At 39.3% G+C, this 23944-nt stretch overlaps 1 protein-coding gene across 3 annotated transcripts in view; it reads right to left on the bottom strand.

The window, feature by feature from the left end:
* The window catches only part of ANKFN1 (ankyrin repeat and fibronectin type III domain containing 1), a 354346-nt gene that overhangs the window by 70338 nt on the left and 260064 nt on the right, over positions 1–23944 (bottom strand). For all 3 annotated transcript variants that reach the window (XM_016932606.4, XM_054671260.2, XM_063799882.1), the window contains one exon: positions 877–974. In XM_016932606.4, coding sequence (XP_016788095.2) covers positions 877–974 — 98 coding nt within the window. The remainder of the gene's footprint in view (positions 1–876; positions 975–23944) is intronic.

The raw sequence follows: 23944 nt of genomic DNA, 5'->3' as shown, positions 1-23944 counted from the left end.
CCTTTAAGAAAACAACAACAATAATAACAAAATTATCCCTCTACTTCCCTCATCTGAAGGTCCTAAGATATTAAATATTTGAATTGGACTAAAAAAGGTTTGATTTAATTTTACTTTTAAAATATTTTGAGAAAAAAGAATTTTATCTTTTGCATTTTAATTGCTTGAGGAAATACAGGGTTTGCTCCAGTTTGAACTGATTTACAAGGTGTTTTTATTTTTTTGCATTTCATATGCTCATATATTCATAATTCTAAATAATTAACTTTTGAGTTTATATTAGTTAAACAAATAAGCAGTTTGTTCCAGTTTTTCACTCACAGTTTAAATTAGTTTAGGTTACTGAGAAACATAGCTCCACCATATATAGTTTCTTTTTTGTGAAAACATATTTAGACAGACTTTGTTTTTTTTTTTTAATCAAGGGAAAAGGATTTCTCTCAGGAAATTATGTGACTGCAATTGATGACTGATCTCAACCGAGGCTGAGGCTGTGGGCATGAGGGTGAGATGAAGCTGTTATTTTTACCATCAGACAGGGAGTCAAAATTGCATCTCTCAGAGCCTTTGATCCACTCCCTGCTTCCCCCCAAAAGATTAGACTGTGATCCAGAAAGCAGCAGCTTTCAAGGTTTGCATGAGGCCAGTCTTTTTCTGATCTCCTTAGAACACGACAGTTTACAAAGTGATTCATGCTGTCTGCTTACTCCTTTGTGAAATTCAGATTCTAGATACCAGACATATCATGCTTAATGAGTGGCAGTTGTTGCCAGAGGACTGGGCGTTGGCTGTTGCTTTCAGAACAGGCATTTGCTACTGATATCCCAGCACAAACATCAGCAATAGGGAAATGAAAAGTCTACTGGGGACATTTACCATTGTAAGTCCTGTGATTGGGCATCTCAGAGTCTGCAGATTATCCATGATGATTTCTCCAGCCAAAGGAGAAAAGTCTTTGGACATACTCCATTCCACTGGAGGGAGTAGGGGGGCAGGGAGAGAGAGAAAGAGGGAGAATAAAATTCAGTCACACATCAAGAAGTACCATAGAAACTCTAGCATACAATCCCTCTCAGAAAGGGTTAAGTGCACCCTCCTTTCTTTATATTGGTGTATCAGACAACGTTCCTTGAGATGTTAATTTAGTTTCCAAGTTCACATTTTTTTAAAAGAAGAGCAGAAAAGAATAATAACAACTTATCAGTTTTTTTGAGCCTTGATAAATATAATGTATATTGTAGTACATGCACATTTATGTGATGTTCTTAATGTCGATGTAAGTTATATTAAATATATTGCTCATGAGGCCATTGCCATATAAACACATTGTGTGTGTGTGCATTTGTGTGTGTATGTGTATGTGTATATGAATATACACACACATACTTAGGCACATTACATGTAACAGCTTGTTCTATATAGTAGATAACTTATTTACTGCATTTGAGAACCAAAGGATCCACTAGGACATTACCTTCTATTTGCTCTCCAAGTCTGACATCTGCTTCGCCATATTCTACTGAAAATCCTCTCTTAAGGTCTGAGTGAGATTTTCATTCCAAATAAAGAAGCCTCCTTTCATTATCTCCACATCATTTGACACCTTCTCTTTCTGAAAACATTCTCTTCCCCTAATGCCTTGTATACTGCTCCCTTCTCCTTCTCTCCTTCTTCTCCTTCTCTCCTTCTTCTCCTTGATAACTTCTTCCAAGCCTTTTCATTGGAAAAGGGGTTTTTGGCTAAGGTGTTTAATGTTCTTCTCCTTTGACATCCCCAAGGTGAATGTTTATTCCTAGTTAAGTCATGCAAATTCTAACACCCCATTTTACTGTGATATCATATGCTTTCATCACATTTTCTATCAGTTGACAAAGCCATGGTCAGGAAAGATAAATTGTGCATCATCAGTAAAAAGTATCTTAAGTAATTGCTTATACCTGGTGGGATTTAAGGCAAGCATAAATGAAGCAGGGACTTAAGGGACTTAAATCCCATGGGAAGCAAGGCCTCTGTTTCTAAACTTTGTGATAAGCAATAGATCTTAAGATTTAAATGACATTCTCTAGGACACTTTAATATTTCAAAATCAAACCATCTCCAAAGCCTGCTGTGCCCTTCGAGTCACACACTTCCTTTGCTCTGGATGATCCTGCATTCTCTCCTCTTCTTCAGAATGTTCCTGGGCATCTCGCTTGCTTTCCTCACACTCTTGAAACTGCTCTCCTAAAATTCTTGTGCTTTGATCATCAGCAACAGCCTCCCTTTGGGAAATCTTGCCATGTTTGGCCTTCCTTACTTTGTGCAACCATTCCCCCCCCGGTTTTGGTTGCACTTGCCTTTCTACTTCTCTTTTGCATTAACTGCCTCTTTCTAGACTCTTCCTGGTTTTGCCCCTTCTCCTTCTCCCTTTGATGTGATGTTCCTTGGGAGTTTGATGTTTGGCTCTCTTTTCACTCCACATGTTTGCCTTTGGTATTGACTTTATCCACTTTTTATGGCTCTAACTATGAGTCTTAAAACTGTGATTCTATGTCCAGCCTCTCCCTTGAGCTCGAACTTCCTTCTGTTAATCTCTACTTGAGTGCCTCCCATTCCGAGTGGTGGCATGCTCCTACTGTCCCAGCTACTCAGGAGGCTGAGGTGGGAGGATTGCTTAAGCCCGGGGGTTCAAGATTGCAGTGAGTTGTGATTGTACCACTGCACTCATCCTGGGCCACAGAGTGTGATCCTGTCTCAAGAAAAAGAATCCTTTTACTATACTCTGAATTATAGTTGAAAAATGAAGATTGAATGATTTTATTCCTCCACCTAGTATCTTGTCATAGTGTCCAGTTGCTTTGAAATAAAATGAAATCTTAGGAAGGCATTCAAGGACCTTCTTATCTGGTCCCAATCATATATTACTCTTCTAAATTCCTGCCATTTTTCAGAAGAAAATCTTTGTTCTGTAAGTCTCTGTTACCTGATTATTTTGTGCATTTTCTGCTTCTGTGTCTTTTCCCCATCTTCCAACCTCTGCTTGGTGAAACTCTACCAATCATTTAGGACCTAGCAAAGTCATCTCTAAATTCATCAGGAATAATTAATCAAATACACCAGTTTTTCTGCTCCCTAAGTCCCTTATTTCTGTAAAAACGAGATTTATTATAACGTATTATGTTTTACGCTATGTATCTCTTTCTCTTGAGCATGAGAAACTTGAGAACAGGAAAAGTGTCATTCATTTTTTTCCTTTCTAGTGTGGGTCTGTGCTTGGTGCATCGAAGGTGCTTATTAAATACTTACAAATCAAATGCATATATATGTACACACACACACACACACACACACACACACACACACCTAGAGTAGATTAGTTTTTCCAACACAAAAATATTTTTCTTTCATGTGAATCTTCTCCTTTTCTAGTTTCTTGCCCCTTGAAACTCTCAGGCATGTTATATCATCTAGTTAGAATCAAATGATTAAGATTATATATTAACTCAAATCGGGTCTATACCTCCTTACAAATATGTATTCTAAAACACATATATATGTTTATATATATGTATATGTATTACATGTATGTTTCCATTTTTCAAAATGTTTTATTCCACTTACGAGCTACTAACTCTTGAAGAAGCCAAGTCTCTGAAAGTCAAATTGGGGAAGGTTTGTAATCAGAGAATAATGTTACACCTAATTTAGCTATAGAAGAAAAACGGTATGCTTGAGTAAGTTATTACAAACAGAACAAAACAAAAATGAGTAGCAAATTTGCAAAGAAATTTAGGAAGAGCAAATAATATAGGAAAATTCTGGAAACAAAAATATCTTTGGTTGCCATTGAAACAGACATGATTAATTGCTGTGGTGGAGCTCTAAGCTGAAGGTTGAAAATCAAGGGCTGTGACTCCAGACTAAGAACTCAAGACAACTTGCCAAAAGAAGAGCAAGGGATTAGTGGGAATAATACCAGATTATTTGGCAAATGATTAATGAAAAGTTTTTCAGAGATACGATCTTCAGAATTTCTAAAGAAACCTCAATTTATTTTTGAAATTGTTCAAGTTTTACTGAAACATGTTTTACAAAGCAAGTTTCAGGTGGAAAAGAGTGTCAGGCTTCTTGCAGAACAAAACATAAACAGAAGCCGGTTGTAAGAAGATGTGGTTCTGTTTTGGGAATTAATAGAGGGTTTTAAACAGTTAAGTCTAATTAGATTTTATAACATATCTGAGTTTCAAAAGGGAAGAGGCTAGAGAAAAAGAAGATTCACATCAAAGGCAAACAATTCTCCATGTTAGAATGGCCAATCTATTCTGGGGCAACCAACGGTCTTTTTCCCTCTGTGTATTTCCTTGGGTTGGTGGACTCCTTTTGGCATGAAGCCACAGAAAGAAGAAAGGAATTTCTGGGCATTTAAAGAATGAAGAGGGAAACAGAGTGAGCAGGAGTCACTTTGAGAGTGACTGGGAATTCTTTTTTTTTTTTTTTTTTGAGATGGAGTTTCGCTCTTGTTGCCTAGGCTGGAGTGCAGTGGCACGATCTCAGCTCACTGCAACCTCCAACCTCCGCCTCCCGGGTACAAGTGATTCTCCTGTCTCAGCCTCCCAAGTAGCTTGGATTACGGGCATGCACCACCACACCTGGCTAATTTTTTTGTATTTAGTAGAGACGGGGTTTCCTCATGTTAGTCAGGCTGGTCGTGAACTTGAACTCCTGATCTCAGGTGATCAGCCCGTCTCAGCCTCCCAAAATGTTGGGATTATAGGCATGAGCCACCGTGCCCGGCCGCAACTGGGAATTCTAAGAAGGTTAACTCAGAATGTTCTCTTTGGAAAGTTGTATGTAGGTAGTTTACAGACTTACCATTAAAACCCTGAGAAAATCACATATAAGCCGGTTCTAAAACTATACAAAACTTGTAATGTTTAAGATAAAGATGAGAGAAACTGTTTCTACTTAGGTCTGAGAAGGAAAAGCAGGGCTTAATTTCACAATGGCTCATAGCAGTTGAAAATTAGCAAGAAAGGTACTCGACAAAACCTAGATATTAGTATTTCCTAAAATTTGGCTCTGGCTCACACTGTGATTCCTTGTATTTATATCAAGTAACTATGACTATTTTAAATGGGATTCCTTGCTATTTTAACAAAACTTTTATTTTTATCTAGGTTTCAGATATGTAGAGTCATTTGGGCAGGGAAGTTCTACCTGAACACCGCCATTATCTGATGGCAGCTATGTAAATCACAGGCTGGAAGATTAAAATGAAAAAGAGCCCCTGAAGCCTGGCCCTGCCACCCTGAGGTCTATAATGTAATGGGAAATGTCAAGGAATCAGTTACAAGACTAGAAAATTCACAACTCAGAAGAGTTTGGGTACCCAAGCAGAGAACATAGTATAAAGTTTAGGTAAATTTCAAGGCTTATGATGTGGATTAGATAATCCACCCTGTTTTAGCTGAAAACACTCAAATTGCAGGCCAGCTTTTGGAGAGGTGAAACTATGCTAATGTAAAGGCATAAAGATAAAACAGTGCAGCAATGCCTAATTAATTTTTATTCAATTGATCAAAAAAAAAAAAACACCTCATAAAACTTGCTGTTGTGCAGATTCTCCCTAAAATCTCAAATGCCTCAAAGCCTAGAGTTGTTTTATCCTGTTCACACATCGGGAGGAATATACTGTAAAAGTTACATTCCTTCGTCTTAACCAAACATCACCCAAATCCTCCACTTAGCCTTATCAGCCACTTGCCCTTAGACCCAGCCATTGCTTGTGCTGTTTTCTCCTGTGGTATGGCCTCCTCATCCTCAAAAACTTCTATCCTTTTATTCAAACAGTCCTGGTTCAAAGTCCTTTCCTTTTTCTAGTTTTCTCTGGCTTCCCAAGGGAATCATCCTTGCCAATTTTCCCTTAGCAATTTTAATATGTCTCACACATTGTACTTGCTTTATTGTTTTATGTTTTTCAATGATCCATCTCCTCTGTAGTCTATAAGCTCCTTAGGGCAAGGACCATGTCTGATTAACATCACTTTCCAAAGCACCTATCACAGCACCTAGCAGAGTGTACGTGGCTCAGTAAATGTTTGGTGAATACTTGATTCTTGACTTTGGAATGCTTGAAGTCTACGGTAGACAGGAATTTCATGCTGGTACAGACAGCATAAGACAACTGTGTCAGAACGGAGGGAAAAAAGTCAAAAGGAGAATGGCAGTTACTTGTACTGCTCAGTTAGTGGTTGAAATGGAGATTAATAACTGGCCTTCAGATTCCAAGCATCCTGGACTCTTCACTTGTCCATACTGCCTCTCAGAAACCAAAAAAACTAAAAGTGTATTTCCTATTCCCTATCAGCTCTTCGATGGAACCAAAACAGCATTCTTACTGGCCACATTCACCCTGGCGCCTTAGCTAATGAACGGAATTTGGCTAGACTGCCCAACCCAGCACCAGAGCATTATGAAATCTTCCCCCGATCCATCTAATTGTGCAGTTTCTAACCTTTCAGGCCAACCATAGCACAAGAAGAAGAGAGAGAGAGAGAAGGACATGCCGAGAAACCCAGACCAAGATCAAATACAGTTATTTCTAGAGATGAGAAGATGTGTCTTGCTGCAGCATGAACCCGCTCAACACTTGTGGGTTTTAAATTAGGAACTGACGTGAAAACTCTGGATCTGGGAATTCTTTTTAGCTCTGGCAAAATATGAGGTCGGAGCTGCTTGCATTTTTTATTTTAAATTCCCTTGGTAGTCTTAGGAACAGGGGCATGCATTACTTTCAAACAAGAATCTTTATTGTTTGCATAGCACACAGTCATCCAGTTAATTAGAAAAACATTTTTTTCCCAAATTAAATTTCCCTAGAAAAACAATGATTTAAATTAAGGGCAAAAGCCTTTTTCATCTTCTTCTTCTTCTTCTTTTTTTTTTTTTTTTTTGACACTAGAAAAGCCTTCTTGCATCCACTACTTCTAGAAGATTAAAAGCAAAGTTGGAATCAGAAAGCTAGATTCACTTATTTATTGGCAGGTTCTGCCATCCACAAAAATAATATGTGCTTCTCTACATATATCGTGTACTCTCCTAGTTTTGCTTATCATATGATAGAGCTACACACAGATACAGGTAGGGAGCAGAGGTGTCTAAATTTTCAGGATTTTGAAAAATTCATAAGCACTACAAGTAACCACAAAAAGTCTCCTCCGTAGTCTGAACCATTTGCTTATTAATTGCTCTCCTAATAGTTATTATATTATGGCTCTTACCTAAATTTTTTTTTTGTTTAGATGGAGTCCTGCTCTGTCGCCCAGGATGGAGTGTAGTGGCACAATCTTGGCTCACTGCAACCTCTGCCTCCTGGGTTCAAGCAATTCTCCTGCCTCAGCAGAGAAATTTGCTGACCACTGGCTGAGACTTAAAAAAGTGATGGAGAAAATGTTAATAATGCAGACTAAATATTTCTGTGACTGTTACAGTTTTTTTTTTATTTCCATAGGTTATTGGGTAACAGGTGGTATTTGGTTACATGAGTAAGTTTTTCAGTGGTGATTTGTGAGATTTTGGTGCACCCATCACTCGGGCAGTATACACTGCACCCTATTTGTGGTCTTTTATCCCTCACCCCCTTCCCACACTTTCCCCTTGAGTCTCAAAGTCCATCGTGTCATTCTTATGCCTTTGTATCCTCATAGTTTTAGCTTCCACTTATGAGTGAGAACAAACGATGTTTGGTTTTTCCATTTCTGAGTACTTCACTTAGAATAATAGTCTCCAATCTCATCCAGGTTGCTGCAAATGCCATTAATTCATTCTTTTTTATGGCTGAGTAGTATTCCATCATATATATACATATATATATGTATGTATGTATATCTCACAGTTTCTTTTCTTTTTCTTTTAAATAGCACAAAAAATTGAGGAAATATTCTATTACTCAAAAACTATTATTTAATTCAACAAAGAAGCTGCTTATGTCATTGATGAATAAGTTCTAAAACAGGTCTTTGTTGCTTTTTGTTTTACTTCCTTCAAGTAAATAAAAATAGCAACCAACATTTACATGGAAACTGCACCATTCCATTAATTGCAGCCATCATTTGGCTGCAGATTCAAAAGTTCAACAAAAATAAAAGCATGTTGATAGAATCAACGGGTGATAAAGAATCTACAATAAAGAGTATTGTGTGTTTTATTATTATTTGTGAATTGTGTGCTACACATTCTATCAGTAAAATTTACAATAGACTTATATACATATATATGTCTGTGTGATTATATGCATATGTATATAATTATATGCACATATAATCTATATATATAGATTTTTCCTCTCCAGGGTATCAGTTGTTAAGCATTTACCATCATATCACTGTATAAATGCTAGATGATTGCTCAAGCAGACTTTGGAAGGTGGATGTATCATGATCAGCAGGTATAATGACTGTCTGAGGGGTGTAGACTTCTTGGGCATAATTTAGGTAACATCCTGACATCAGGAGTCAAGAATGAGGTACTCAAATCCCTTTAGGACACAGGAGTGGCACAGTGAGGGAATCTGGGGCAGAAGGTCAGTTACCAAGCAGTCACCACCTGGGAGGTCTGTGCAGTGGCCAGGCTCCAGGTCCTGGGCAGTACAAGAGTCCAGGTTCCCTGCATTAGCTCTTGTCTAAGCCAGGGCTGGCCCAGAAACTCGTGAAGGACACAGCCTGCAGGGTGGGCATCTGTGGACCTGACTGAGCAACCAGGGCAGCAGTCATGGGCTGACAAACTAAATGCTGTTCTTATGGATGGCAGGCCATACCAGGGCACTACTCCTGATAGCATAAAAGATTACGCCTGAACAAGCCTAACCATGCTTCATTATTATTACATTTTATTACTATGTGTAGTAATATTTTATTATACATTATTACAATATTTTATTTCATGTTATCTGGACCTTGTGAATAAGCACTTTTAGGACACTGAACTAAAAGTAGGCACATCACTAACTCAGACAAACTCTTCTACTTTCTCTTCTTCCTTGAAACCCTGCCATATCCTTGAGTAAGATGTCCAGATAGATCGTCACTTGTTTAGACTAGTTTTTAAGGAGAAACTGTCCTGATAATTTTTGTTCATGAAAAAAGCATGTAACTGAACAATAGCAAGAACTCTTTTAAAACCCAGTGACAATTGGAAATCAGCAGGCTTGGGCTGCTAACCCCACCACACCTCCCTTGAAAAGAGGCAGCCTCTGACAGCGCTTCCACAGGGCAAGAGCTCTCCTGGAGATGTTTCCTGGGATTCTGACATTTTTGTTTTGTTTTGTTTTCAGCAGAGTGATACCCATGTTGCTTGCACAGAGAGAGCTCCAGCAAGCTATTTTACATTCCTAAAGGAACAGAGCAAGGAGAGCACAGGATTAGCTGTCTGATTTATACACACAAAGACCAAGATACGTAGTCAGTTTACATTCACAGCTTTCTGAGTCCTGTTGGGCATTCCTGAAATTAAAATCACTAGCCACGGGGGCAAAAGCAAAAACAGTTCAACTTTCTTGCCAGATGCTGAGCCTTCATTTAGAAAGGGGCACTCTGGCTTTTCTTTTATTCACTTACCTCATCCATTGAAAAGATCCCATTTTCCTCCTTATAATTTTAAGCAATGAATTAAACTCCTTGAGGACAGGATCAATGCCAGATTGATCTTTGGACACCCACTTTCTCTTGTAGAAGTACAGAATCGGGGCTCAGATTGAGTGGGTTTGACTTATGTGTGGACATAGATATGGGGAGGACAATCTTCATAGTTCCATTTTGCTCCCTGGGAGCCACAAAATAGGGATACCTTTGCTGAGCATTTAAGCTAATTTCTGAGCCTTAGTTCATATTATTCCCTGCATTTACCCTGTGCCCAGGGAGGAGAAACCATTTAATGAAAATCCACCAGCTTCTTTTACAGAAAATGTCATCATTATTTCTCATAATAAATAATTTTAACATTTATCCTCACAATTCCTGAAAGATGGGCTAGGTCAGTAATTTAGTAATTCTATCCATTTAACAAGTGGCATAACTGGGAATTAAAGCTAGGTCTGCTTCGACCCAAAACTCCCCTATCATTTCTGGAAGTTCTTGATCCTTCCCCTGGCCTACAAGGTCTGGATGGTCTGGGCCTTCTCCATCGGCTAGTTTTGGTTCTATCATGCTTACTTGTTTTCTTTCTGTCTCTGGTTTTTAGATCCTGAAACATGCCAGACTCCTTCCTGTCTCAGGAAACTCACGCATACTGTTCATTTTGCTGCAAATGCTCTTTCTTCCGACCTCCGACTTCTATTTCGTTATTTATTTCTTCCTTTTCCTTCAGCCATCAATGTAAATGTCAGTTCTACATGGAACCCTTCTCTGATCCCCAAGACAACATTGGGTCCTGGTATATGCTCTCAGAGCACCAAATACTGTTCCTTTGTAGCACAGTAATTATTGATTTGTGCAATTATCTCTTTAATTCTGATAAGCTCCATGAGGACAGTGACTATGTCAACTTTATATGGCACTATAGTCCTCAGCAGCTAGCATATGCCATAGCATGCAGAAGATCAATAAATACTTTTGGAATTGATGTTAGTTTTTTTAGAAGTTGCCATTAAATATTTTCCTTTACATTTTCAAGGTTTACAATATGATGTTGTGATATTCATATACATAGTGAAATGATTACACAGTCAAGCCAATTAACATATTCATCTCTCACATAGTTACCTGTGTGTGTGTGTGTGTGTGTGTGTGTGTGTGTGTGTGGTAAAAGCATCAAAATCTACTCTCTTAGCAAATTTTTTAGTAGACAATGCATTATTACTAACTGAAGTCTACCTAACTATAACTTTTTACCGTTTGACTTACATCTCCCCATTTTCCCTCTCCCCATCCGACTGCCCCGGTTACTGCTATTCTACCCTCTTTTTCTGTTTGTGCCCTTTTTTAAAAAATTAAAGATTCCACATATAGGAGAAGTCATGCACTATTTTTTCTGCATCTGGCTTATTTCACTTAGCATGATGCCCTCCAGGTTCATCTGTATCACAAATGACATTAGATTATTGATCAGCTAGGTTGCAGGGTTATGGAGAGGCAAATGACATGATCTCTGACCTCAAGGAGCTTACGGTTTAATATCATGGTCCATTTCTTACAGATGAAAACAGGAGGACCAATATTTTCCAACATCACAATGACTCTCCCTTCTCTTCTTGTCAAAAACCTACTCAAGTGAAAGACTCATGGTCCATCAACTTCAGGTCATTCTCTCTGGTCCTCCAGAATAATTTCAACTGTCATTCTTTCTGGCATTTATATACTCTACTTCATATTATAATGATTTACGTGCATGCATTTTCAACTCTACCAGCACAACATATTTCAAATTGGCCTCCTATTAATTTTTTAAACTCCATTGCTATAATTACCCTCATCCAAGCCACTATTGTTTCACATCCATACTCCTGCAACAGTTTTATAGCTGAGCTAGTCTCTCTGCCTTTATTCATACCCCCACCAATCCAATGACACCGGAACAATCTTTTCAAAGCATAAATCCTATCATAATACTTTCTTACATAGAAACCTTGTACTGGTTCTCTAATGCACCTGGAATAAAATATAGACTCCTCAACATAGTCTACAACAGGCAAACTGAGATCTGTAGGCCAAATCCAGCCTGCTGCCTGTCTCTGTATAGCCTGTGAGCTAAAAGTGGTTTTTATGTTGAAGAAAAAGCAAAATAAGTGAAAATTATATGAAATTTAAATTCAACTCATTGGCTTATGTATTGTCTCAATGGAAGGATTTAATAGTTGGCATAGAGACCATATAACCTGCAAAGCCTAAAATATTTACTATCTGATCCTTTACAGGAAAAGTTTGCTAAGCTCTGGCCTACAAGGCATCATGATCTGGGTCTTGCTTGTTTCTTTGAAAGCCCCCCTTCTACCATTCTATCCATTTTGCTTCATCTGCCCTTTCAGTTTCTCAAACTTAGTAAGTGATTTCTACCAGGCCCATTTATGCCTCTCCCCTAACACACTATATTATTTTATTTTTTTCACTTATCACTATCTGAAGTTGTTTTCTTTCTTTACTTACTTGTTAACTTAAGAAAATGTGAGATCCATGGGCTCATCTGTTTTTACCCCACTGTATACAAGAGGATCTGCCCATGGTAGGCATTTTAAAAAATTGTGTTAAAGGAATATCTTATCTTCCCTGGAACTTCTTCAGTGCAGACTCTGCACCTAACTCAATTTTGCATCCCTCACAGTGGCCAACATCTGTAGAGTAATAGTTCCAAAAATAGCTATTGAATGAATAAAATGAGAGTCACTTCTCTCTCCTTCTGGGACAAAATGAAAAAAAAAAAAGCACTTGTTGTCAGCTGGGTCCCAAGAAACCATAATGTGTGCAGCATCTTTTTCACCTCATCTACAGTCTACTGGTTGAGAGCACATTTTAAGAAGGGGCCATGGGCCGGTGCAGTGGCTCATGCCTGTAATCCCAGCACTCTGGGAGGCTGAGGCGGGTGGATCACCTAAGGTCAGGAGTTCAAGACCAGCCTGACCAATATGGTGAAACCGCATCTCTACTAAAAATACAAAAATTAGCCAGGCATGGTGGCAGGCACCTGTAGTCTCAGCTGCTCGGCAGGCTGAGGCATGAGAATCGTTTGAACCCGGGAGGCAGAGGTTGCAGTGAGCCAAGATTGTGCCACTGCACTCCAGCCTAGGTGAAAGAATGAGACACACCATCTCAAAAAAAAAAAAAAAAAGAAAGAAAAAAAGCTCCAATTATTTGAAAAATAATCAACTTTTAAGATATAGCATATAATTAATGTCACAAAAGGTGAACAGTAAAAAAAAAATCCTGAAACAATAAAAAGTGCAATGGTTTATTGGAACTAACACTTAGTAATCTTTGGAGGATGCTGGGAGACCATCTATTAATATTTACTGGAGCCTTGTGCTTTAGTTATAAATATGTCTTTCTTTTTTTTTTTTTTTTTTTTTTTGAGATGGAGTTTCACTCTTGTTGCCCAGGCTGGAGTGCAGTGGTGCGATCTCAGCTCACTGCAACCTCTGCCTCCCGGGTTCAAGCAATTCTCATGCCTTAGCCTCCTGAGTAGCTGGGATTACAGGTGCCTGCCACCAAGCCTGGCTAATTTTTTGTATTTTTAGTAGAGATGGGGTTTCATCATGTTGGCCAGGCTGGTCTTGAACTCTTGATCTCAGGTGATCCACCTGCTTTGGCCTTCCAAAGTGCTAGGATTACAGGCTTGAGCCACTGCACCCGGCCATAAATACTTCATTTAATCCTCCTAACACTCCTATGTGGTAGGTAATGTTCTCTTCATTTTATAGATGAGGAAACTGAGACTCAAAACTTTTAAATAACTAGCTCAGATCCACACAGCCTATCAATGCAGAAGCTGGATTCAAACTCCTGTCTCTCTTCTCTGCCTCCCAAATCCATATGGGGAGAAAGTAATAAATGGATTAATAGCCATTTTGAGGTCTCTTTGGCTAGAGAAAGCTCCACTATGTAAAGCTCAGATAGTCTGTGAGATACTGGACTTTCGCTGACTGAACTTAAGGCAGGGACTCCTGGTTGGCGCCTCTGTCCCCTTTCCCCAAGGGCCAGAGTTGTCTCTAATACTGTGATTTCCTTGTTATGCATTTCAAGAAGGAGAGAGGGTTGGGGGCAGTGACCACCAAGCAGAACAAGGGGTTGTACTGAGTCTATGAGTCTCATGAAGGTGTTCTGTATGTTCATATCAGCTACATGTGGCAATGGTGGCCAAGATAAGTACTGAGTAAAAAAAAAATAAACAGCAATGTAAACAGTCACAGAAGACTCGTGTACATTGCTGGCCCATAATTGGAGCCTGGTTCGTGTTATGGAGTCTTACTGGTGCCAAGTGTTTCTCCTCCTCCCCCTCTAAGAGCCTACTCTGAGCACTCCCAGTTCTGGATAAGGTTCATATCTTTTAGTCACCTGTTTCTCTCTCTTCTGACTACAGACATGTAAGCTAAGGTGAGAGACAGGATGGAAGACTTGGGGACAAAGCAACTCCGAAGTAGCAGCGGGTCCTCAGGACCCAAAGGAATTTGTGGGGAATTAAAGATAAATAAAAAAGAAAAAACCAGACCTTCTTGGGAGGCCAGCCCCAGTCTTCTTCCCTCTGTGTCTCACTAAAAAGAATGTGCTATTTTGGGCTTTTTTCTTCTGTATTTGTTTTCACATTCTCCTGTAAATTACTCAACAAGGTGCCTTACTGATCCTGAAAAATTCAATCTTCAGATTTTTCCCATCAAGTCAAGAAGCTTCCACAGCTTCCCAGGGAAACAAAGAGTCTTGTTCTCCATTCCCAGGCTCAGCTTCTGCTTCTGTGATGATCAGACTGGCTGATGTTGAGACATAAATCTCCATAAGGTCACATGGGAGTTCTTTTTTGGGGGATTCTCAAGTAGGCTTCAGCAGATCAAAGAAAACCCTTTATGTTATAAGCAAGATATATGTATTATTTTTTTCAGATCCCTGTGAAAGGTTAAACATCTCAACATACATTGCATATCCTAGCAAGGGGTATTTGAAGGACCTAGTTACTTTTCTTGGGAAAGTGCTGTAGTTATCTCTATTTTGTGTGTTGCCTTTAGTTTCTCCATATCTGCTTGTATGTAATATCTCTAAATTTTCAACTTCACACAACACAGTTAAAACAGTAGCTTTGACCTAAAATGCATAATGTTGAGTATTTTCCAGCTCATCTGCTTAACTGGTAGATGGACTCATGCATGCCTTTTACTTTGGTCCATGACAGCAGCTGGCACATAGTAGGTATCCAATAAAGGTGTCTTAGATGAATGAATGCAGTTGTTCAATTAGTAAAGACTGTCACATTGACAGTTGAACAGGAAGAACAAGACTGCTATTTGGAAATATTCAAAAGAGGTCACTGACTGTGGGGAGGAGAATGTGGTTGAAAGAAAGGAACTCTTCAGATTTTGAAAAGTTTTATGTATTCTAAAGTAACCAAGGTGGGACAGGAAGGTCATTGACCAGGATTAAATCTTGGGAGTAAGGTACTTGGCCCATAGACAGGAAAGAGAATTATGTGGACTTATTGGAGGGAAATATACATAATAGCTTCCAAATAAACATAATTGAATTTTTTGAATTTTGTATCTTTTGGTCAAATACTCAATACCAAGCTAATTGCTGGTACATTCAGGATAAGAAATCAAATCCAACTTTAAATATAGTGTGCTGATTGGCTGACTGATTCATCAGACTCTAACTGACACCCTTCTATGGACAAGGAAATGTCCTGGGGATGTAAATATGAACAAAGCTCAAATCTTATCCTACAGACAGTAACAGTACAATGGTGGGGAGCGAGACGGTCAAGTCAATTTAAGATTATAATACAATCTGATGAGAGTAATGATAGAGGCAGGCTCAGATTAGGGTCACCCTAAACAGTCTGGCAGGGAGTGGTTAGGGATAACTTGCTAGACAGGCTGGCTCCTGGCAGACTTCTAAAGGATGTATAGGAAAGAGTGGCTAAAGGCATTCCAGGCAGAGGTTGCTGTGTGTGCAAAGGCACGGAGTCATGGTGTGGTCGGGGAATTGCAAGGCAATTACAAGGAACAGGAGAAGAGATGAGGTGAGATGGGAGTGTGACTTTAGAAATAAGATGGGACAGGAGACAGGAGCTCAGGTTATGCTAAGAAGTATCAACATTATTTGAAAGCATTTTGGAGCTCTTGAAAGATCAGCCATTATGTGATCAGATTTGCATTTTAGGAAAATTTCTCTTGTATTTTGTAGGAGGAAAATTGGAGAGAGTCAATGCTGTAGTTAAAGAGACCAGAAAGACATTGGTGCAATGATCTATGTCAGATGTGGTACCAGTTAAATTGTGGACATTATCTCCACCTTTGTGAGGGGGAGGAAATTTCCTGACTTCCTGTTACCCACCAAAACCACCTTTTCCTATTCATTGAGGCATCTGTGAGCCAAATTTCTATGTAAACCCAAGTATTTGGCATCACAGCATCACAAGCTCTCATAGGAATGCTGAATACTGGAGTTCAGCTACTTTTTTTTTTTTTTTAACTAAGAGCTGTTAGCAACAGTGTATACTTAAAAATTTCCAAATCAAATATCGTGGTCATATCAAAAACCATGCTCTCTCTCCAGGTGTATGTAACGGGTCTCAGCTTTACTCAAAGTTCAATTGCAAACAGTAATAAAAACACTGGCATCTCATTGCTCATTTAATATTTATGTGGCTGTCACCATCTCAATTCTACACATTTGAAACCTCAGAGTTGGTTGGAGTTGAGGTGAGCTGAAATCCCCTTTGACAGTAGGTTTTTTTGGGGATGCTTTCATCCTTAAATAACTTTCAAAACAACACTCAGATAGTGGCAAGAGATCAAAGAAATGCTCTGTTACCACAGGGGCTGCTGAAACTGTTATTTCCCCAAGAAGAGTTTCCCCTTTGCAGAGAATAAAGTAGATCAGCCTTATTAGGGATTGGAGCAAATACTCCAACAGGCAAAAGCAGACCCAAGCCCAGCCAGATGTACATTCATACTGTTTCTTCTGCAAGGAATCCAAGAGAGAGATATGGGGGATGAAGCAACCAAGGAAAGGCAGACTGGGGCTAATTGTCTACTTCTCATTACAAGAGTAACACCTTGCAGTTCCATAACATTTTTACTTTGTGACACCTTCTTCCACATTTTTCTCCTTTGATTTTCACAACAACCATGTTATGTATTTTTCTCATTTTAGAGGTGAAGTTAAGGCTTTGCCAGACTGAGAGCACACACTGTGAATGAATGCGAGGGCCAGATTTCGAACCCAGGTCTGTCTGGGTTCAAAATCCAGTGCCTCTTTCTCACACAGTTTAATGAAACTTCAGAATGTACTCAAAAGTGAGGAAAACAGCAGTTTAGAGAAGGAATCATGGAGGTACACAGGTTTGTAAGTTTTCATTTTGAGTAAGTCTGAGGGATGGTGGAGTTCTACAGATCAGTGCAGGTCCATGATGAAGGGTAGAGCTTTGTGTCTTTAAGGGTGTCACCCCTTAGTGCACCCAACTGCTACCCTGTGGGACTCTGGAAAAATCTGTAGCATCTATATTTAGAAGGACTGTAACACCAGTTCCTTAAAGTGTAAAACTCTGAGACTAAATTCTCCTTTTATTTAGGTTCTCCACCTTCAATAATAGCAATTACTACATTTTAATGACACTCTCCAGTTTAAAAACATCTTTATGTACTCAGGTTTCTACATATAAAGCCAATACATTCCTGAGCATCATTAAGATTGGTGGGTGACAGGGATGTAAACATAAATAAGAATTTATCTTTGCCCTAGAATTATCACAGCCCAGCACGCAGATGGATAAAGATACAGATAATTACAATAAAAATGTGATGCTCCCTATAACAGGCACATGAGCAAATTGTTGCTGAAGTGCCAATGACCAACTAAGTTGGGGCAGGGAGGAAGATGGGATAAGGGAAGGTAATATTTGGTCTGGGTTTTGAAGATTGAGTAGGATTTCACTCAATCTTGGGGCATTCCAGGGAGAGAGATTGAGAGCTGAAAAATTCGGGCATAATCATGTGAAAAAATGGATGTACTGCAGAAGAGAAAGAAGAGGAAGGCAAGACGTAGGGGCTGAGGGATGGGTTGATATGCGGAAGGCCTTGTACGCAATGCTGAAGGTTTATGAGCAAGGGAATGAGGTGATCACTTCCTGGTTTAGTTTGGTGACCAGTGTTGGTGTAAGGAGGGTCATTGGAGACATTTAAATCTTACAAGCTCTGCTGTTCTTACTCATATTTCAAATCAGCGAGCTGCTTCTCATACTGTTTCAAGGACTTTGCCCACTGCTAGCTAGTAGGAGTAGGAATCGCCACAACTTAGCTATACAACCTCTGACTTCAATTCCTATTGACCCAACGTGTCTGTGTGATGCGTGGCTCCAGCCTACTTGCTTTCTGTAGAGCCTTTGGTCTGTAATATTTGGGGTGATCTGCTCAGCTCATTCACTATCAACACTGAACAAATAACCTAGATTTCCCTTGAAGGATTGCCCTACATGAGAATAGTGACATATCTACACTTTTTTTAAACTTCAATTTAGTTACTAAAAGGAATCTCCTCAGAATAATTGCTGGATGGTGTTGACAAAAGTTTGAGTCACATCATCTGACTGCAGTTGTGTTGACAGCAGTCCCTGGAGAACTCTGCTGCAGGGACCAATGGTTGCTTTCACCCTCCTAGGGCAGCACCAGGACTTTGGGGACCCAAACAACTATAGTTACAGACCAAGCACGTGGTCTAGCAAAAGCTAGAGTCCAGCAGAGTTAAAAAGAGTTATGCAGCTTTGGCCATCTTCTTTATGAAACAGATTCCTTCATTTTTTTTTTAGTGGAAAATGCTAAAAAATTTTTAGCATTGGGTCAAGGGTGAAATCAAGAATTTCGGGGCATTGTAATGGTCACCACAATAATTTATTTCAAGTTATTTTGAATGGTAAGGGTTTATCAAACGTTCATCATCCTCATCTGAAGGCTTAAAATAAAAAAAAAGTAATGAGGATCTTGCGCTTCAAGGTTCTGAATTTCAAAAAGCATTTGCCAGCATTGGATACTGAATATTTATCTAAAAATTGTAGTAGCATATTCAGAGAAGTAGTTGAAACGTGTGCGTGCATGCGTGTGTGTGTGTATGTGCGTGTGTGTGTGTGTGTGCGTGCGTGCATGTGTGTGTGTGCATGTGTGTGCGTGTGTGTATGTGGTGGCAGCAGGGGTGGGGGTTTGGCTAAATGCTGCCTGGGACTGGAGAATGAAGAAATGAAAGTTTGTTTATTTTAGTATTTATCAAAATATTTATCAAAATATTTGGTATAAAACCACATGGTCCAATAAGGCTAGGAAAATCAATTTACAAGTAAAAGGCCAAGGAAACCCAATAAAACATTTGTGACAGCCCAATAAAACATTTTGTGACAGATATAAGTACCATGTATTAGCAAGGTGCAGTGTGAACATGTTGCAAAGAAACTCACTTTTAAAATGCATAATTTATGCACAAATTATCTGACTAGTATTAGGAGGCACATGGTTTTAAAATTATATATACATTTGGATAAAAATAGTTTTTATTTTCAGAAGACTTTGGAAATATCTGATTTTTCTAAGTGTACTCATCATTTCACCCATGAGAGGGATAAAAATACAGGTGAAAGTGGTAGATCTGACATATTTCTTTCAAAAGGAAATATGACATCACACATGGAAAAAATATAAATGTTGCAAAAGGTTATATCCCCCCTTAGCTCGTGTCCCAGAGGCATGCTAATATCAGTTATTGACTCTCCAAGATATTTTCCATGTATATAAAGACAGAATATATTCTGATGAACCAGAGTGAAATTATGATTCCTAATGAGTAAAATGAGGCGGTATTTCACTGATTGGGTTGTTAAATGACATAATGATATGAAAAATCCTTGAAAACTTTTGAAGGGTTTGCAAATTTTAATTGATTACAGACTTCTTAATCTGGAGTCTGTGGACCTCTAGAAAGTCTAAAGCTTGGTTTCTGAGTGTTGTGGACAAAATATACAGGGTATGCGTACTAATGCATTATTAGAATTTGCTTTGTTTTGTATTTTTCCTAGGCAGACAAAGCCATGATGGCCAAGTTTCTTAAAGGGAGAGTGATGCCAAAGAGGTTTAGTATCAGCGTTTAGAGGCTAGTGCCATTGTTTTGGGTTTGTGCCCTATTCATTGAATGAGCATCAGATGAATGAGAGGAGGAAGATTGCAAGGTAGTTAATAGTTGTCTGTGGGACCCTCTGACTCCCTTTTTCTAGACCTCTCTGCCTGTTCTGGCCTTCATCCAGAACTGACATACATTTCACCCAGTGCCTATGTGTTCCTCATTGAGGCATCTCATTCCTCTAAGCCCACTGTCTTGCACCATTGTGCCAAGCTTCCAGAATTACCTTCCAGCCTTCTTCCATCATCAAAACTCTGAACCTAGCTATCACAGAGGAAAACACTTCTAACTAAAAATTATAGATACTTCTAATGATAAACTACTTTTTATCAAAGTGTGATTAATGGTAAGGGCAGAGACATGCCCTGAGACCATTTTCATTTTTGTATTTTAATTATTTATTCCCGCCCCCGCCCCTCCCCCCAAATATTTTCATTTTAAAAGAAGGAGTCGGCCGGGCCCAGTGGCTCACGCCTGTAATCCCAGGACTTTGGGAGGCCGAGGCGGACGGATCACGAGGTCAGGAGATCGAGACCATCCTGGCTAACACGGTGAAAACCCGTCTCTACTAAAAAATACAAAAAAATTAGCCGGGCGCGGTGGCGGGCGCCTGTAGTCCCAGCTACTTGGGAGGCTGAGGCAGGAGAATGGCGTGAACCCGGCAGGCAGAGCTTGCAGTGAGCCGAGATCGCGCCACTGCACTCCAGCCTGGGTGACAGAGTGAGACTCCGTCTCAAAAAAAAAAAAAAAAAGAAAACAACAATTAAAAAAAAAAAAAGAAGGAGTCAGAAGAAGCAACATAGAATATTAATTTCTGCCACAGAGTTTCCAGGCTTTTATTTTTCAGCACACATAAAGAATTATGGGTTCTCATATATGCTGAATTCCTATTGATGTATCCAGGGTTATGCACAATTACCTGCACCCTAGGTATAATTTCACTGCTTTCATACTAAAGATAGTATATCAGAATGCAAGTGAGTAAAAGTAATATTATATAGATAACCTTTAGTTTCCCATAACATTAAAAAACAAAAGAAATAGTTTGCCAACTTTGCCACTCCAACTTTAGCATCATAACCATTATTTTAACTATTTGCCATAGACCTCATAGGTGATAATCACAAGACTGGTGTGGCCCACAAGGATGCTGAGACTATTTATTAAGATAATAGAGGTGTAATTTTACTTTTTTGAATGGGAGCTAGAATTACTCTAAGTCAGCAGGTTCTCTAGTGCTCCTTAAATTATATGTACTCATTCCTTCATTCATTTTCCATCCATCTATTCATCTATGCAGCCACTTATTTATTCAGTCTAGATGTTGGGGAGAGGTAGAAAGGCATGTCATGCAGAGGGAATAATGTGGTGCAATGGCATGAAGGCATGAGTGTATATGAGATTATATATACCAAGGTAACATGAGCTGCTCTGGGGATTTGGCCGTAGACTGCAGGATAAGTGGTAGGAGATGAAGCTGGAAAGGTATGGGGAACCAGGTTATTAAAAGATTTTCTGTCTATTTAGGACTATGGAGCCATGTAGTCATTGCCCCATGAAGCTGGTTATGCTAAAGGGAATCCATATACAGAGCAAAATCAGATTATTTAATTTATATTTTTCTTCTTATTTCTTTCTTTCTTTTTTTTTTTTGAGACAGGGTCTCTTTCTGTTGCTCAGGCTGGAGCACATAGCTCATTGTAACCTATAACTCCTGGGCTCAAGCTATCCTCCGTCTTGAGTAACTAGGCCTCTTGAGTAGCTAGGCTGTAGTAGTAGATACTACAGGTATGTGCCACCATGGCTGGCTGATTTTTTTGTTTTTTATTTTTCATGGAGATAGGGTCTTGCTAGATTGCCTCAGGTGGTCTAGAAATCCTGGCCTCAAGTAATTCCCCTGTATTGGCCTCCCAAAGTGCTGGGATTACAGGCATGAGCCATCATACTTGACCCAAATTTATGTCTTTTTTTTTTTTTTTTTGAGATGGAGTTTCACTCTTGTTGCCCAGGCTAGAGTGCAATGGCGGGATCTCGGCTCACTGCAGCCTCCACCTCCCAGGTTCAAGCAATTCTCCTGCCTCAGCCTCCCGAGTAGCTGGGATTACAGGCGCTTGCCACCACACCCGGATAATTTTTTGTAATTTTAGTAGAGACGGGGTTTCACCATGTTGGTCAGGCTGGTCTCGAATTCCAGACCACAGGTGATCTGCCCGCCTTGGCCTCCCAAAGTGCTGGGATTACAGGCGTGAGCCACTGCACCTGGCCCCAAATTTAAATCTTAACATCATGGCAGGGCCATGGAGAAGAAAAGCCAGTGGGCTGCTCCTATCCACTGACTGGGGGTTGGCCAACTGCCTGGAGATTCTGACCTGATGAGTTGGTTCCCATGGTCAACTGAGTTAAAAATGCAGACATCTAAGGGCTGAGGTGTGAACCAGTAGAAGTAGCAAAGTCCTAAGAGTTCTCAGCATGTTACTCTAATCCCCCTGAGATTGGAGTTGAACCAAGCTTCTCTTGTTGAGAATGTTTAACTTCTGCAAACTCAAGAAATCTCACCTCAGTTCTACAAATTGCGCAGATCCTGGGCAAGGTGCATTAACCCCTGAAGTTCCTAGCCTAGGCTTCGGACTCTCTGTGGTTTCTTGTGATTTTTTTTTTTTTTAACTTAGAAAGTAGTATATTGTAGGGGAAATATAATGAACTGGGAGTCAGGAGTTTTGTATTTTTGTCCTGGCTCTGCCAAATAATTTTGTGACCTTGAGAAAGTCCCTTCACCTTTCTGGGTCTCAGTTTCCTCAGTTTTAAAAGAATAAATTGGGCCAGATAATCTCTGCTTTTATTTTATTATTAAATTCCAGAATCCTGGGGTTTTCTTTTATTATTATCACATATATTTTAAATGGCTTCTAGTGTTTTATGATTTTATTCTAGCTTTTTAAGATCTCATCACACTGCCATCTTAAGCAAAACTTCTAAGAAAATCGACTTAAACATTTTCATTTTTATTTTACTCTTTTCTTCACTCTGCATTACTCTTACTGTTTTAAAACAAAGGGGCTTCTCTTAAAATCATTTTAATCCCAGTTTTAAAAAACTGTTACGGGGTTTTGATTTTCCAGAATTATATCAGGCAATGTGAGCAAAAGATCCATAAGGCCAAATTTTTATCCTCTGATCTCAAAGAACATCAAACCAACACAGACACATCCTTCGCCTTTGTTAATTCCTTACCAAATAACAAAGAATTTATCACCACAGTGTCAAATAGTTTCTATTATTTAAATGTAGAAGAACAAAACATCAGGAAATAAAGGGAGGTCTTATTTAAAAGGATGCCTCCAGAAACCACTTAATAATTATGATCAAATAAATCTACTTAAAAGTCCTGGGGAAGTTTTGCCAAACGATTTCTATTGGATAGTAGAAGACTCCTCAAATAAAAGTTGAAAGAAATTAGATTCCCTGCCCCTGACTAGTAAAGCAGACAGAGTATCTTCTGATTCAAGAAAACACTCATGTAGAAAAGACGAAGCATCCCAGAAGTGCTCATCCTCCTGTGTGAACAAAACTATCTTAAGACCTAACGCCTTGAAGAAAGAAAAGAAGGTGGACTTCAGAGAGTTCTAGTAGGCTCCCAGTTATAACACAGGGCAAAAAAATGGAAAGTCTAGAGTGATGTCAGCAACATGATGGAATAGGAAGCTCCTGCTTATCCCTCCTCCCACAGACACACTGAATAAACACCTACACATGGATCAGTTCTCTTCAGAGAAAGCTGGAATCCAGTTGAAAGACTCCTGCACACTGGGTGACTGAGCAAATATCCATAACAAAATGGGTAGAAAAAAGGCAGATACATTCGTGCACTAACCCTACCTTGGGCACAGTGCCTTAAACTCGGGAGAAAATTTCAACTCCCAGCTTCTTCCCAAGGGGACAGGGACTTGTACCACACATATAGTGCCTGACTATATAGTCCCTGCTGCAGGGCTTGACTCTTAAGTCACCCTGCTTGAGAAACAGCAGGGACAAGGCATCAACGAATTTCCAACAAACACAAAGAACAAAGGGATTTTAAATTTATGTATTTTAAAAAACTTTTGTGGGTACGT

The sequence above is a fragment of the Pan troglodytes genome, chromosome 19 (assembly GCF_028858775.2).
Source record: "Pan troglodytes isolate AG18354 chromosome 19, NHGRI_mPanTro3-v2.0_pri, whole genome shotgun sequence".
NCBI classification, from domain to species: domain Eukaryota; kingdom Metazoa; phylum Chordata; class Mammalia; order Primates; family Hominidae; genus Pan; species Pan troglodytes.
Note: the sequence above shows the minus strand (reverse complement) of the source record. Positions and strands in the feature narration are given on the sequence as shown.